The sequence below is a fragment of the Culex quinquefasciatus genome, chromosome 2, assembly GCF_015732765.1.
Source record: "Culex quinquefasciatus strain JHB chromosome 2, VPISU_Cqui_1.0_pri_paternal, whole genome shotgun sequence".
NCBI lineage: Eukaryota > Metazoa > Arthropoda > Insecta > Diptera > Culicidae > Culex > Culex quinquefasciatus.
The window spans coordinates 168,406,291-168,420,625 of NC_051862.1; the positions used below are offsets into that span (position 1 = coordinate 168,406,291).

The 14,335-nt window shown below is 37.6% G+C and overlaps 1 protein-coding gene across 1 annotated transcript; it reads left to right on the forward strand.

Annotated features, from left to right (window-relative positions):
* Window positions 1-269: 269 nt before the first annotated feature.
* Window positions 270-11,575, forward strand: LOC6036364 (apoptosis inhibitor 5 homolog). Its single transcript, XM_038252985.1, is given in 8 exon segments — window positions 270-490; window positions 606-767; window positions 918-1,070; window positions 1,128-1,301; window positions 1,362-1,565; window positions 1,627-1,830; window positions 1,894-2,090; window positions 10,210-11,575. Coding segments are annotated over 8 exon segments (1,683 nt in total). The 5' UTR covers window positions 270-406; the 3' UTR covers window positions 10,715-11,575.
* Window positions 11,576-14,335: the final 2,760 nt, after the last annotated feature.

Below are 14,335 nucleotides of genomic sequence, written 5' to 3' on the forward strand. Positions count from 1 at the left end.
TACACAGATTTGTATGTGTTTCACAGACTTTTGAGCTTGTGTCAGACATTTTTTGAGGTGCACAGACTTTTAAAAAACTTCATTAAATTAATATTTAGTAATCTTTTTTGTCGAAACTTATTTCGTTAGTCTTCAAATGCTTAAAAACGCAATTTCTGATGGATTTCAATGACTGTGAATTGATATATTTGAATTTTAGACAAATGCACAGACATACACAGACTTTTTTACAGATATTTTAAAAAACCAAGTGGCATCCCTGACTTTGACAGGTGAAGAAAAAAAATTGCTTTCCAAGCGTGCGTCTGGCGTTTATTTACGGTTCCGAAAATCCGACTAAAACCGTGTTTGTTCCGACGGAAGTGGTACAAATCCCCTCGCTCAAGACACCCCGAACCGTTCCGAGATGGATACCAGCGGAGACCGGATAGAGAAGCTGTACAAAAACTACGAAATTTTGACCGACGCAAAGGACAAAATTGAGAGGTGAGTTTTACCGATTTAATGGCGTCCAAAATGAGTTGTGCCGCGCATCATCCGGCGGCCTTGAGTAGGGGAGGGCCCGGCCGGAATTATTAGAATTAATATTTTTATGGCGTTTTTAGCATGAGCTCGAATATCGCGAAATTCTGGATGCCGCCGGAGGTTCGGCCAAGGAGAAACGGCTGGCCTCCCAGTTTATCGGAAAGTTCTTCAAGCACTTTCCGTCGCTAGCCGAGACGGCCATCGACCGGCAGCTGGACCTTTGCGAAGATGAGGATGCTCAGGTAACAATTACTTTTTTTTTGGTCAATTTTTAATTTTGCGGCCGATGACAAAAAATCGAGCTACACTTTAAAAGAAACAACCTCAAAGGTTGAGTTTAAGCTACTTTTGCTGCATGGGCTGAACACGATAATCATTCCCCCTCTAAACAGATTCGCAAGCAAGCGATCAAGGATCTTCCCCAGCTGTGCAAGGACTCGAAGGAACACACGCCCAAGATCGGCGACATTCTGGCCCAGCTGTTGGTCACCGAGGACGTCACCGAACTGCAGCAGGTGCACCAGTCGCTCATGACGCTGGCGAAGGTAGGATTGAGTTGATTTCGCTATTGGGTTGGAACTTATTTTTGACTGTTTTTGTAGTTCGATTCCATCGGAACTCTGACCGGAATCTTCAGCCAGATCATCTCCGGAGACGAACCGACGCGCTACCGGAACTTTCAGTTCATTTTGAGCAAATTTATCAAGACGGGACCGGAAGTGTTTACGAAGGAAGTTGAGGATTTCACAATCGGTGAAATTAAGAAGATTCTTCTGGTAAGAAGTTTTACTTGTCTTTGAAACATGACTTATTTAATTCTCAAAATTGTCTCACAGGATGTCAGCGCCGACGAGTTCCACCTTTGTATGTCGATTCTGAACCAAACGAAGCTCAGCAAAACGGTCACCGGACACGCCGAGTTGGTCGCCATTGCCGTCGAGCAAGCCGATTTGGAGGCGGATCTTGGTGCACTCGCCTCGGACGACGAAACCGTCGAACGGTTTATTCAATGCTCGAGCGAGGCCATGCCGTACTTTTCCGTAAGTTTGCTCAAAACTCCCCGTTGAAACCGACGCCAAAATAACGCCGTCTTTCCCGCAGTCCCAGGTCGAGTCGACGCTCTTCATCAAGTTCATGTGCGAGAAGCTGCTGCCGCTGAACGTGTGGAGTCTGATCGGCGCCGGCGAGGAGCAGCCCGGAACGACCCAGCTGCGGCTGCTCAAGGTGTTTGCCGAGATGTGCGGCTTCTGCGGGACGCTCGAGAAGCCGGCCGAAAAGGTCGAGGCAATCTACAATGTGCTGCTGGTACGAAGGACTTCATCAACCAAATAGCAATCTCAACACTAATTTCAACTTTCCCGCCAACAGGAGTACATGCCCCTTCCGCCGGCGGACGCCGACATGAACGAGACGCCGTCGTTCCAGTTTTCCCACGCCGAGTGTCTGCTGTACACGCTGCACACCCTGGGCAAGCAGGCCCCGGACCTGCTGACCTTCCCCGAGGACGCCGCCAAGCTGAAGGACTTCCGCTCGCGGCTGCAGTATCTGGCGCGGGGAACGCAAGGGTGAGTGAAAAAAACCAACAACCCAAAAAAAAAACATTCGTTCAATACTCAGATGGTTGGGCGATGACAAAGATGTTGGTTGTCTTACGTGTGCTTTATGAAAAATCTGTTTGATCATAGTAGCCGGTTTTTCGTTTACTCTATCGTTCAAATCTGTCAGTGCGGGATTTTTCTTGAACACCATTGGCAATGATAAGCAGAGCTTACAGTAACAACATCTTTCGAGCTCTCTCGGAAGATTTAACAGCTGAGGAGACTCCGGAACAGCGAGGATGCTGGTCAGTATACTTAGCTTAACGAGTTGGAAGAGGCAAATATAGCAGCGCACAATCCGGATTTGTCCCACTAAACAACGGACGTTGTTGAATTCAAGTACTTTGAACCAGGGCACACCTTCATGTCCGCCGACTCCTTCCACCATTTGGTGATACGACGAATGAAGGCGGCGGAGCAAGGACACGTCCTGAAGACGGGCAATTTCTTCGATTGCGTGAACACAGCTCAGCAGAACGCGGTTGTCGTGCGGATGGATCCTTTCGGTGTTTGCTCTTGTACATAATTTGAAATTTTTTATTCAGATCACGTTTGATTATCACCGACGAAAGATGTCTCTGCCATGAACTTCCGAGGTCCATAAAGGAACTCGCAGTGTGTAGGTCCTCAAACACAAATAATAAAATCCAGTTCTTGAGGGCAAAACCGTGTTGAAGAGCAACAGAACCAGCATCCTGAAGCGGCACGTGGAAACGATCCATGCGTTACCGTCGCATGGTTTCGGCGTGACATTCTAGGTAAATGAATCTTACGTCCCAAGCAGATATGATGTCTGCAACGCAACTGTTTTCTGGTGCGTGGAAGCAGCAACATGACGTGCGCAATTATATAAGCTAACAACAGATAGTCTCTGAAGGATTTTGTATCCATTAGATGCTAATCAAAGACGGACATTACATTGGGAATTTTAGAGAGATGGTTCATATTGAAATGGACGAAGCGCTTTTCTAATATTCATGTGTGAAAATGACGATCGTCGCTGTATTCCCCTCAACATGTTTGAGGCCGCTGAGATCCAGGATGTCTTTTCGCGGGTTGAGAGCGGTCTTTCGATAAACCACATCACATTGAGTTCTGATTATTACCAAGTAGCTGCTTTGTTGTCCGGGGATGGAGATTCTTCGATTTAACTGCAGTCTGCCATGACCACCTCCTTATCTCACTATCAGAGACACTTTCCTTACATCGTACGGGATAAATCTGCTTCGAAAAGTACGTGATCTACTGGAAAGTCTGGAAACCAAGTTCATCTGGTCGGGAAGAGATGGCGTTATCCTGATAAGAGAAAGCGAAAATGCCAAAATCGAACTCTACCAGAAGAAGCTGATCGATTTCGAAGAGAACATCAAAGCTGAAGTTATCAAGCTCATTCCAGAGTATGGATTGACGACTAGGACATCTCGGATGAAACAGCGGGAAATGTTGAAGATGAAGCAGACGAAATCGAAAAAGCGCGCAGCCCACACTCCTTCGAATGCAATCTCAAGATACACCTCGTCGCCAAGTTTCCGTTTAAGGCGTCTTTATTTAGACCCGAGAGCAAACTTTCATGGATCAGAGTTGTGGAACGATGTTGATCGAAAAGTGGTTGTAGAACATCTTTTGGAGCTTCGGAATAGCATGAAGGACGACTACCAAGAAAGCCAACCAAACGCACCTTCAAAGGATAAACTGACCACACTTTGACCACACTTAAACATTGAAAATCAGACCAATAGTTTTGGAGATATTGTTAGTTGAATATTGCTTTCTAATTAGGGGACAACTAAAGACATTTAATCGATTCGAATTCATTTTTATCGACCCGAATCCTTTGTTAATTTGTATCTCAGAAACTAAAAAACGATTTTTTAAGTCCCAGAGGGATAATTGTAGAAAATTTCCACAGCTTTTCAAATTTTTTTTCAGGGGTGCTTTTCTCCAAAGAAGTATTTTTAAAATGCAAAAAACGAAAAAAAAAATCGTTTATTTATACCTAAAAATTGCTCCAGCTTGGAAATGTTTTATCAAAATAGAAAATAGTACTCACATAAATATTTTTGAAAAAAAAAACACGTTTCTGGGAACTATTAAGTCAATTATATGCAAGTTGGCGCAAAAAATTTTAGTTTAGTAAAACTTGCGTTTTGGATGGAAGGCTACTATGCAGCTCGAAAGGAACGCAAAACTTCATATTTTAAGGCTAGTACGGAGCTCGGAAGGAAAGGGGTCAAGAAACAGCTTTACGAACAGCAGAACAAAGAAGAGGAAGCTGTTTCGGGGCTTTTCTTTACCCTCTCTGGCCTACTCTCGCTGCCGTTGCTGCTGCCCATTCTAAATTTTGCTTGGTTCCTTACGAACTGCGTATACTGCTTTAAACAAACAAAAACACCCAGGAAATGGTCAAGAAAAGGGTCACGAAAAGATTTTTCTTAAGTGGTACTCAGCTGAATAGGAACAGAAACGGAAAGTGGCGTTTGACGTTTCTTTGCGCTGTGCAATATGTTTTGATGAAAAATAAGAAATATTTAGAATTGGCTGATTTTATTGCAACTTCAAAATTAAAAATCTGGATTTTTTTTAAAGGTCCAATAAACCAAATTTCCAGTTTTTGCTTTTTGGGTGTTTTTGAAACCGCCTTGAGTCAGGGGTATTAAAAAAAAACATCCAAAAAGCAATAACTGAAAATTTGGTTTATTGGACCTTTTTAAAAAACTCCAGAAATGTACAAAATAATTTTGTATTCGATTATACAATATTGGACATTCCGAATTGCGTTATAATGCTGAATCTCAAAACGCAGAATCTTGAAACAAAAGGTCGGATTTTGTTTTTTGCTTCAGATGAAATAATCCAAAGAGAAAATTCATACAATTATCACACAGATTCAAAAACACAAATCTAGAGTTTTAAAATTGAGAAATAAAAAAATAATATTAAAACAAAAATTTAAAATAACAAATTCAAGGCTTTAATTAGAAAAATTCAAAAAATATTATTTTATAAAAAAATGATATTTTTTATTAACATAGAAAATGTTATCCAAAAATTTAAAAAAATCTAAAAAAATAAAATTTAAAGGTTTAAATATTGAAATTTGTTACTGAGATTAAAAATTTAAAATTTAAGATTTTAAGAATTTAAGATTTTCAGATTTTCAGATTTTCAGATTTTAAGATTTTAAGATTTTAAGATTTTAGGATTTTAAGAATTTAAGAATTTAAGAAATTAGGAATTTAAGAATTTAAGAATTTAAGAATTTGAGAATTTAAGAATTTAAGAATTTAAGAATTTAAGAACTTAAGAATTTTATAATTTTAGAATTTTAGAATTTTAGAATTTTAGAATTTTAGAATTTTAGAATTTTAGAATTTTAGAATTTTAGAATTTTAGAATTTAGAATTTCAGAATTTAAGAAGTTAAGAATTTTAGATTTTAAGAGTTTAAGAATCTAAGATTTTAAAAATTTAAGAATTGAAGAACTTAACAACTAAGGAATTTTAGAACTTAACAACTAAGGAATTTTAGAATTTTAGAATTTCAGATTTAAGAATTTCAGATTTAAGAATTTAAGAACTAAAGAATTTGAGATTTCAGGAAATGAAAAATTTAAGTATTTATGATTCAAGAGTTTAAGAATTAAAGTGTTCTAGAAAAAATTAAAGTTAAAGAATGAGAGCTTTCAAAAACAAATGTAAATAAATGCCTAAAATCAACTTTCTATCTAATTTTCCAGCTACATCAAGAAGCTGCAGGAAGCGGTCAAGGGCAAAACCACCGAGGAGATGAAATCCGACGAGAACCAGATCAAGGTGACGGCCCTGCGCACCACGTCCAACATTAGCACGCTGATTCGGGATCTGTTCCACACGCCGCCTAGCTTCAAGTCGGCCATCCACCTGTCCTGGGTCGTTCCCAAGGCCAAGGTGGCGGGTGCCGCCGGGCAGGACGGCAAAACGACCTCCAAGCGGCATGCGGCCATCACGTTCGACGCGAACGGCAAATCTTCGGCGGACAGCAAGGGCCCCAAGCAGTCCAAGAGTGGGCCGACGATGTACACGCCGCCTTCCGGCAAGTACTCGGCCAAGATGCGAAATGGTGGTGGCGGAAATGGGGATGCGGCGTTCCGGTGGAGGTGGTGGAGGACGGGATGGTGGTTTCCGACGATCCGGTGGCGGTGGAGGAGGAGGCGGATTCCGATCGGGAGATGGCGGCGGCCGAAGGAGATACTAGAGTGTTCGGGTGAGCTTTCGCGAGCGAGGAACTGCGATGAGAGTACGAATTTTCTTCCCTGTCGAGCTTTGATTTGTGAATTATTTTCCCACTAACAATAAGTTGACTTTTTGATTTTTTGGAGAGGTGAGTTCTTGGCGTTGGGACGACGACGAGTGTATCATTTTAGTTGATATCTTAACGGAAGGTTTTAGGCAGCAAATATTTCAGCGAATCTTCAAAGGATGCCACGTGGAGCAGCTGTTCAGCAAACTGAATTTACCTAATATCACTCTCTATTACAGGTCAACAAACTCTTAATCTTACTAACCCTAGCCTTTACGTTCAACTCCTTTCCATCAATCCCTTACAATTAGCCACTGAAGCTAACCGAAAAATACAAAACCCATGTTGAATTGAATCGATCTCCATCAATGTCCAATTTCAAAATTCGTACTCTTGTCGGGGCCACTCGATCGCGCACCGCGCAATTTCACAAGAAATGAAAGAAAATCACAAATCTACGTGGGATCGCTCGACCGACGTGGGACAAACCGCAAAGCAAGCAAAAAGATAACAATATTACATAAACATTTACCTAAGATTTACGAAAAAGAACAAAAAAACTTTCTTCCGCCGCAATTTGATGGGGAGAAAGTGAATTCACAAATTTAAAATGCAAGTATTTAAAAGAAGGCGAGCACGAATTTCAAAGTGTGTTTGTTTTGTTGAATAGAGCGCGCAAAATAGTGTGCAAATTTGTGTGAGTGTGCGAAGCTGACCGATGATCGCATGATTGGCGTTTGCGCCCCACAAGGGGAAGAAGAAGCGATCAGTGAAAACGGTTTTGCAATTTTATCTTACCCAAATATAGTGAACCCTCTCCCCCCTTTCTTCGCAATTGCATCCAGAGATGAGAGAAGAGGAAGAAAAAAAAATACACAGAAGACCGTATCTTTCAATATTCTATAATCAATAAAATTTCTAGCGAGTAATGGTCCAATGAGTATTTATTTGTTTCCGAAAGACCACCTTAACTTGAATTTCCTTATATTTCTTCGAACTAAATAATTTTGCAACTCCGTTGTGAAACTACTGAGCAATTCTCTACGAAATCGGTCATTTTTTTATAATTTAAATTTTTACGTTTTTTAATCCGACTGAAACTTTTTTGGTGCCTTCGGTATGCCCAAAGAAGCTATGTTACATTATTAGTTTGTCCATATGATTTTCCATACCAATTTGGCTGTCTATACAAAAATGATGTATAAAAATTCAAAATCTGTATCTTTTGAAGGATTTTGTTGATCGGTTTGTGTTTCGGCAAAGTTGTAAGTATGGATAAGGACTACACTGATAAAAAAAATGATACACGGTTAAAAAAAAATTGTGATTTTTTATTTAACTTTTTGTCACTAAAACTTGATTTGCAAAAAAACTCTTTTTTTATACATGTTTTAGGGGACATCAAATGCCAACTTTTCAGAAATTTCTAAGTTGTGCAAAAAATCGTTGACCGGGTATAATTTTTTAATCAATACTGATTTTTAAAAAATACAAATATTGGTCGCATATTTTTTCAACTTTAGCCAAAAATAAAAATAGTGTTTTTTCAAATCAAGTTTTAGTGACAAAAGTTAAATAAAAATCACCAAATTTTTTTAACCGTGTATCATTTCTTTTTCAGTGTAGTCCATATCCATACCTATAACTTTGCCGAAGACACGATCAATTCCTTCAAAAGATACAGATTTTTAATCATGCATCATTTTTGTATGGCTTAAATTTATGGAAAATCATATGGACAAACTAATATGTAAAATTTCTGGATACCGAACACCAAAAATTTCAGTCGGATTAAAAATACAAAAAAATCGAATGACCGAAATCTGACAGAACTGCTCTATTACAGTTTTCCTATCCTTCTGAAGTGACGAAATGGAATGCTTTTTATCGCCCATAAAATTTGTGTTGTGAAAATTTCAACTTCTACAACATCGTCTAGCGCAAAAACTTCGAATATTTTCACTATAAAACCAAAAATTCGAAATGATAATGAGTTGCGCAAATGAGTTGCGAAAAATGTTGTATGGGTTTCGTTGCAAAACTTTGATATTTTCAGCAAACTTCGTATGTACGAGTCGTGCTTTGAGTCGTGCTGTTTTTTTATTTATTTTGCAACTCGTTGCTTGAACTGTTACTTGCATAACATTTTACTCCTTATTTATTCAGAAATGTGTTTCTGATTGAACATTCATTTTATCTTTTATCTTTTATTTTATCCAAATATTCCCAAAAGTGAGATTCTCATTGGAAATTTAATGCTCTAAAACTTTGTAGACAGCCCCATACAGTTTGAGCAGTTTTGGGAAAAATCGCGTTTATAATGAAAAATCAAGCATTTTCAGAAAAGTGGGGTATTGCAAAGTGTGGCAATTTCGCTAACGATCATAATGCGTGGTGATTTGTAGTGATTAATTGTGACTGGTATTTTATTTAAACGATTTTCTAAAAAGATGATCGATATTTTGGATAACTTGAGTTAAATGTTGCACAAGTTAAAAGTAATGATGAAATATTATGTAAAAGTGTTTATACTTTACTTTTCTTCCCGTTTGACCAAAATATTGACCTTCAAAATGCATTTTGGTGATTTTTTGAAATTTTGGAAAAATTCGAATAACTGGCAATTTTTAAGAAAATCATTGTAATTATGCTGTAATATGACTCTAATAGTTTGTTCTATCAATAATACACATAAGGAGCATTATCAATCAAATAAATCTTATTCAAATCAATTTTTCAAAAGATCTTTTTGGTAAATTTGAGGAAAAAACATGTAAAATTACTTCAGCCCCTATGATTTATACATCATTCGATTCGTTTATGCAATTGCCACACTTTACAATAACTTTCATCGACGTTAAAAAATATTTGAAGGAAATAAAAATCAAAAACTGCAAAAAAAAATAATATTTCCAAGCACGCTGTCATTCCGAACATCGTTGCGTAGTGCTTCTACTCGTCACCAGGATGCGTGCACGTTTCTGTCGAATCTCTCAATAAAGAATTTGCAGCAAAGCTAAAAGACGCGTGTCGCCACCTAAGAACAAATAGCGTAAACCTATGATTTTTAGAAAAAATGTGTTTTTCCCTTCCTAATAGAGAATTTGCAGCAAAACTAAATGACGCGTGTCGCCACCTATGAACAAATAGCGTAAACCTATGATTTTGAGAAAAAATGTGTTTTCCCTTCCTAATCAACATTTTTATAAAACTTATGCCGGATTCAGATGAGAAAAATTATTTCCAACAATTTGGTGTATAACTTTCCAATATTTGTTTGATTTTTCTATGAGAAAACTGTAAATTTAGAAAAGATAGTAATTTGGACTATTTGGCAAGAAAGTCTGTCAAAATCAATACAAATTGTTGAATATACGTTAACACATCTGTTATCAACTATATAACTGTTTATTTCATTGATATATACGGGGAAACTCATTTTTTCGTGTTCCAAAACATGTTTTTTAAAGAAAAAGGTCACAAATTTTTGCGCGCCCAAAAGTTGATGTTCATCATTTTAAAGCAAAAAAATTTTCTCGTCTTTTTGCAACCAGTTTCATGAAGATTGATGCAGGGAATCATGAGAAATCATGAGAATTCAAGGAATTTAGAAATTTCAGAATTTAAAAATTTCAGATTTAAGAACTAAAGAATTTGAGATTTCAGGAATTGGAAAATTTAAGAATTTATGATTCAAGAGTTTAAGAATTTAAGTGTTCTAGAAAAAATAAAAGTTTAAGAATTTGAGAGCTTTCCAAAAAAAATTGTAAGCAAATGCCTAAAATCAACTTTCTATCTAATTTTCCAGCTACATCAAGAAGCTGCAGGAAGCGGTCAAGGGCAAAACTACCGAGGAGATGAAATCCGACGAGAACCAGATTAAGGTGACGGCCCTGCGCACCACGTCCAACATTAGCACGCTGATTCGGGATCTGTTCCACACGCCGCCTAGCTTCAAGTCGGCCATCCACCTGTCCTGGGTCGTTCCCAAGGCCAAGGTGGCGGGTGCCGCCGGGCAGGACGGCAAAACGACCTCCAAGCGGCATGCGGCCATCACGTTCGACGCGAACGGCAAATCTTCGGCGGACAGCAAGGGCCCCAAGCAGTCCAAGAGTGGGCCGACGATGTACACGCCGCCTTCCGGCAAGTACTCGGCCAAGATGCGAAATGGTGGTGGCGGAAATGGGGATGGGAAGCGGCGTTCCGGTGGAGGTGGTGGAGGACGGGATGGTGGTTTCCGACGATCCGGTGGCGGTGGAGGAGGAGGCGGATTCCGACGATCGGGAGATGGCGGCGGCCGAAGGAGATACTAGAGTGTTCGGGTGAGCTTTCGCGAGCGAGGAACTGCGATGAGAGTACGAATTTTCTTCCCTGTCGAGCTTTGATTTGTGAATTATTTTCCCCACTAACAATAAGTTGACTTTTTGGGTTATTTTTTGGAGAGGTGAGTTCTTGGCGTTGGGACGACGACGAGTGTATCATTTTAGTTGATATCTTAACGGAAGGTTTTAGGCAGCAAATATTTCAGCGAATCTTCAAAGGATGCCACGTGGAGCAGCTGTTCAGCAAACTGAATTTCCTACCTAATATCACTCTCTATTACAGGTCAACAAACTCTTAATCTTACTAACCCTAGCCTTTACGTTCAACTCCTTTCCATCAATCCCTTACAATTAGCCACTCGAAGCTAACCGAAAAAAATACAAAACCCATGTTGAATTGAATCGATCTCCATCAATGTCCAATTTCAAAAATTCGTACTCTTGTCGGGGCCACTCGATCGCGCACCGCGCAATTTCACAAGAAATGAAAGAAAATCACAAATCTACGTGGGATCGCTCGACCGACGTGGGACAAACCGCAAAGCAAGCAAAAAGATAACAATATTACATAAACATTTACCTAAGATTTACGAAAAAGAACAAAAAAACTTTCTTCCGCCGCAATTTGATGGGGAGAAAGTGAATTCACAAATTTAAAATGCAAGTATTTAAAAAGAAGGCGAGCACGAATTTCAAAGTGTGTTTGTTTTGTTGAATAGAGCGCGCAAAATAGTGTGCAAATTTGTGTGAGTGTGCGAAGCTGACCGATGATCGCATGATTGGCGTTTGCGCCCCACAAGGGGAAGAAGAAGCGATCAGTGAAAACGGTTTTGCAATTTTATCTTACCCAAATATAGTGAACCCTCTCCCCTTTCTTCGCAATTGCATCCAGAGATGAGAGAAGAGGAAGAAAAAATACACAGAAGACCGTATCTTTCAATATTCTATAATCAATAAAATTTCTAGCGAGTAATGGTCCAATGAGTATTTATTTGTTTCCGAAAGACCACCTTAACTTGAATTTCCTTATATTTCTTCGAACTAAATAATTTTGCAACTCCGTTGTGAAACTACTGAGCAATTCTCTACGAAATCGGTCATTTTTATAATTTAAATTTTTACGTTTTTTAATCCGACTGAAACTTTTTTGGTGCCTTCGGTATGCCCAAAGAAGCTATGTTACATTATTAGTTTGTCCATATGATTTTCCATACCAATTTGGCAGCTGTCTATACAAAAATGATGTATAAAAATTCAAAAATCTGTATCTTTTGAAGGATTTTGTTGATCGGTTTGGTGTCTTCGGCAAAGTTGTAAGTATGGATAAGGACTACACTGATAAAAAAAATGATACACGGTTAAAAAAAAATTGTGATTTTTTATTTAACTTTTTGTCACTAAAACTTGATTTGCAAAAAAACTCTTTTTTTATACATGTTTTAGGGGACATCAAATGCCAACTTTTCAGAAATTTCTAAGTTGTGCAAAAAATCGTTGACCGGGTTATAATTTTTTTAATCAATACTGATTTTTAAAAAAATACAAATATTGGTCGCATATTTTTTCAACTTTAGCCAAAAATAAAATAGTGTTTTTGCAAATCAAGTTTTAGTGACAAAAGTTAAATAAAAATCACCAAATTTTTTTAACCGTGTATCATTTCTTTTTCAGTGTAGTCCATATCCATACCTACAACTTTGCCGAAGACACCAAACCGATCAAAAATTCCTTCAAAAGATACAGATTTTTGAATTTTCATGCATCATTTTTGTATGGACAGCTGCCAAATTTGTATGGAAAATCATATGGACAAACTAATAATGTAAAATAGCTTCTTTGGGCATACCGAAGGCACCAAAAAAGTTTCAGTCGGATAAAAATACAAAAAAATCGAATGACCGAAATCTGACAGAACTGCTCTATTACAGTTTTCCTATCCTTCTGAAGTGACGAAATGGAATGCTTTTATCGCCCATAAAATTTGTGTTGTGAAAATTTCAACTTCTACAACATCGTCTAGCGCAAAAACTTCGAATATTTTCACTATAAAACCAAAAATTCGAAATGATAATGAGTTGCGCAAATGAGTTGCGAAAAATGTTGTATGGGTTTCGTTGCAAAACTTTGATATTTTCAGCAAACTTCGTATGTACGAGTCGTGCTTTGAGTCGTGCTGTTTTTTTATTTATTTTGCAACTCGTTGCTTGAACTGTTACTTGCATAACATTTTACTCCCTTATTTATTCAGAAATGTGTTTCTGATTGAACATTCATTTTATCTTTTATCTTTTATTTTATCCAAATATTCCCAAAAGTGAGATTCTCATTGGAAATTTAATGCTCTAAAACTTTGTAGACAGCCCCCATACAGTTTGAGCAGTTTTTAGGAAAAATCGCGTTTATAATGAAAAATCAAGCATTTTCAGAAAAGTGGGGTATTGCAAAGTGTGGCAATTTCGCTAACGATCATAATGCGTGGTGATTTGTAGTGATTAATTGTGACTGGTATTTTATTTAAACGATTTTTCTAAAAAGATGATCGATATTTTGGATAACTTGAGTTAAATGTTGCACAAGTTAAAAGTAATGATGAAATATTATGTAAAAGTGTTTATACTTTACTTTTCTTCCCGTTTGACCAAAATATTGACCTTCAAAATGCATTTTGGTGATTTTTTGGAAATTTTTGGAAAAATTCGAATAACTGGCAATTTTTTAAGAAAATCATTGTAATTATGCTGTAATATGACTCTAATAGTTTGTTCTATCAATAATACACACATAAGGAGCATTATCAATCAAATAAATCTTATTCAAATCAATTTTTCAAAAGATCTTTTTGGTAAATTTGAGGAAAAAACATGTAAAATTACTTCAGCCCCTATGATTTATACATCATTCGATTCGTTTATGCAATTGCCACACTTTACAATAACTTTCATCGACGTTAAAAAATATTTGAAGGAAATAAAATCAAAAACTGCAAAAAAATAATATTTCCAAGCACGCTGTCATTCCGAACATCGTTGCGTAGTGCTTCTACTCGTCACCAGGATGCGTGCACGTTTCTGTCGAATCTCTCAATAAAGAATTTGCAGCAAAGCTAAAAGACGCGTGTCGCCACCTAAGAACAAATAGCGTAAACCTATGATTTTTAGAAAAATGTGTTTTTCCTTCCTAATAGAGAATTTGCAGCAAAACTAAATGACGCGTGTCGCCACCTATGAACAAATAGCGTAAACCTATGATTTTGAGAAAAAATGTGTTTTCCCTTCCTAATCAACATTTTTATAAAACTTATGCCGGATTCAGATGAGAAAAATTATTTCCAACAATTTGGTGTATAACTTTCCAATATTTGTTTGATTTTTCTATGAGAAAACTGTAAATTTAGAAAAAGATAGTAATTTGGACTATTTGGCAAGAAAGTCTGTCAAAAATCAATACAAATTGTTGAATATACGTTAACACATCTGTTATCAACTATATAACTGTTTATTTCATTGATATATACGGGGAAACTCATTTTTTCGTGTTCCAAAACATGTTTTTTAAAGAAAAAGGTCACAAATTTTTGCGCGCCCAAAAGTTGATGTTCATCATTTTAAAGCA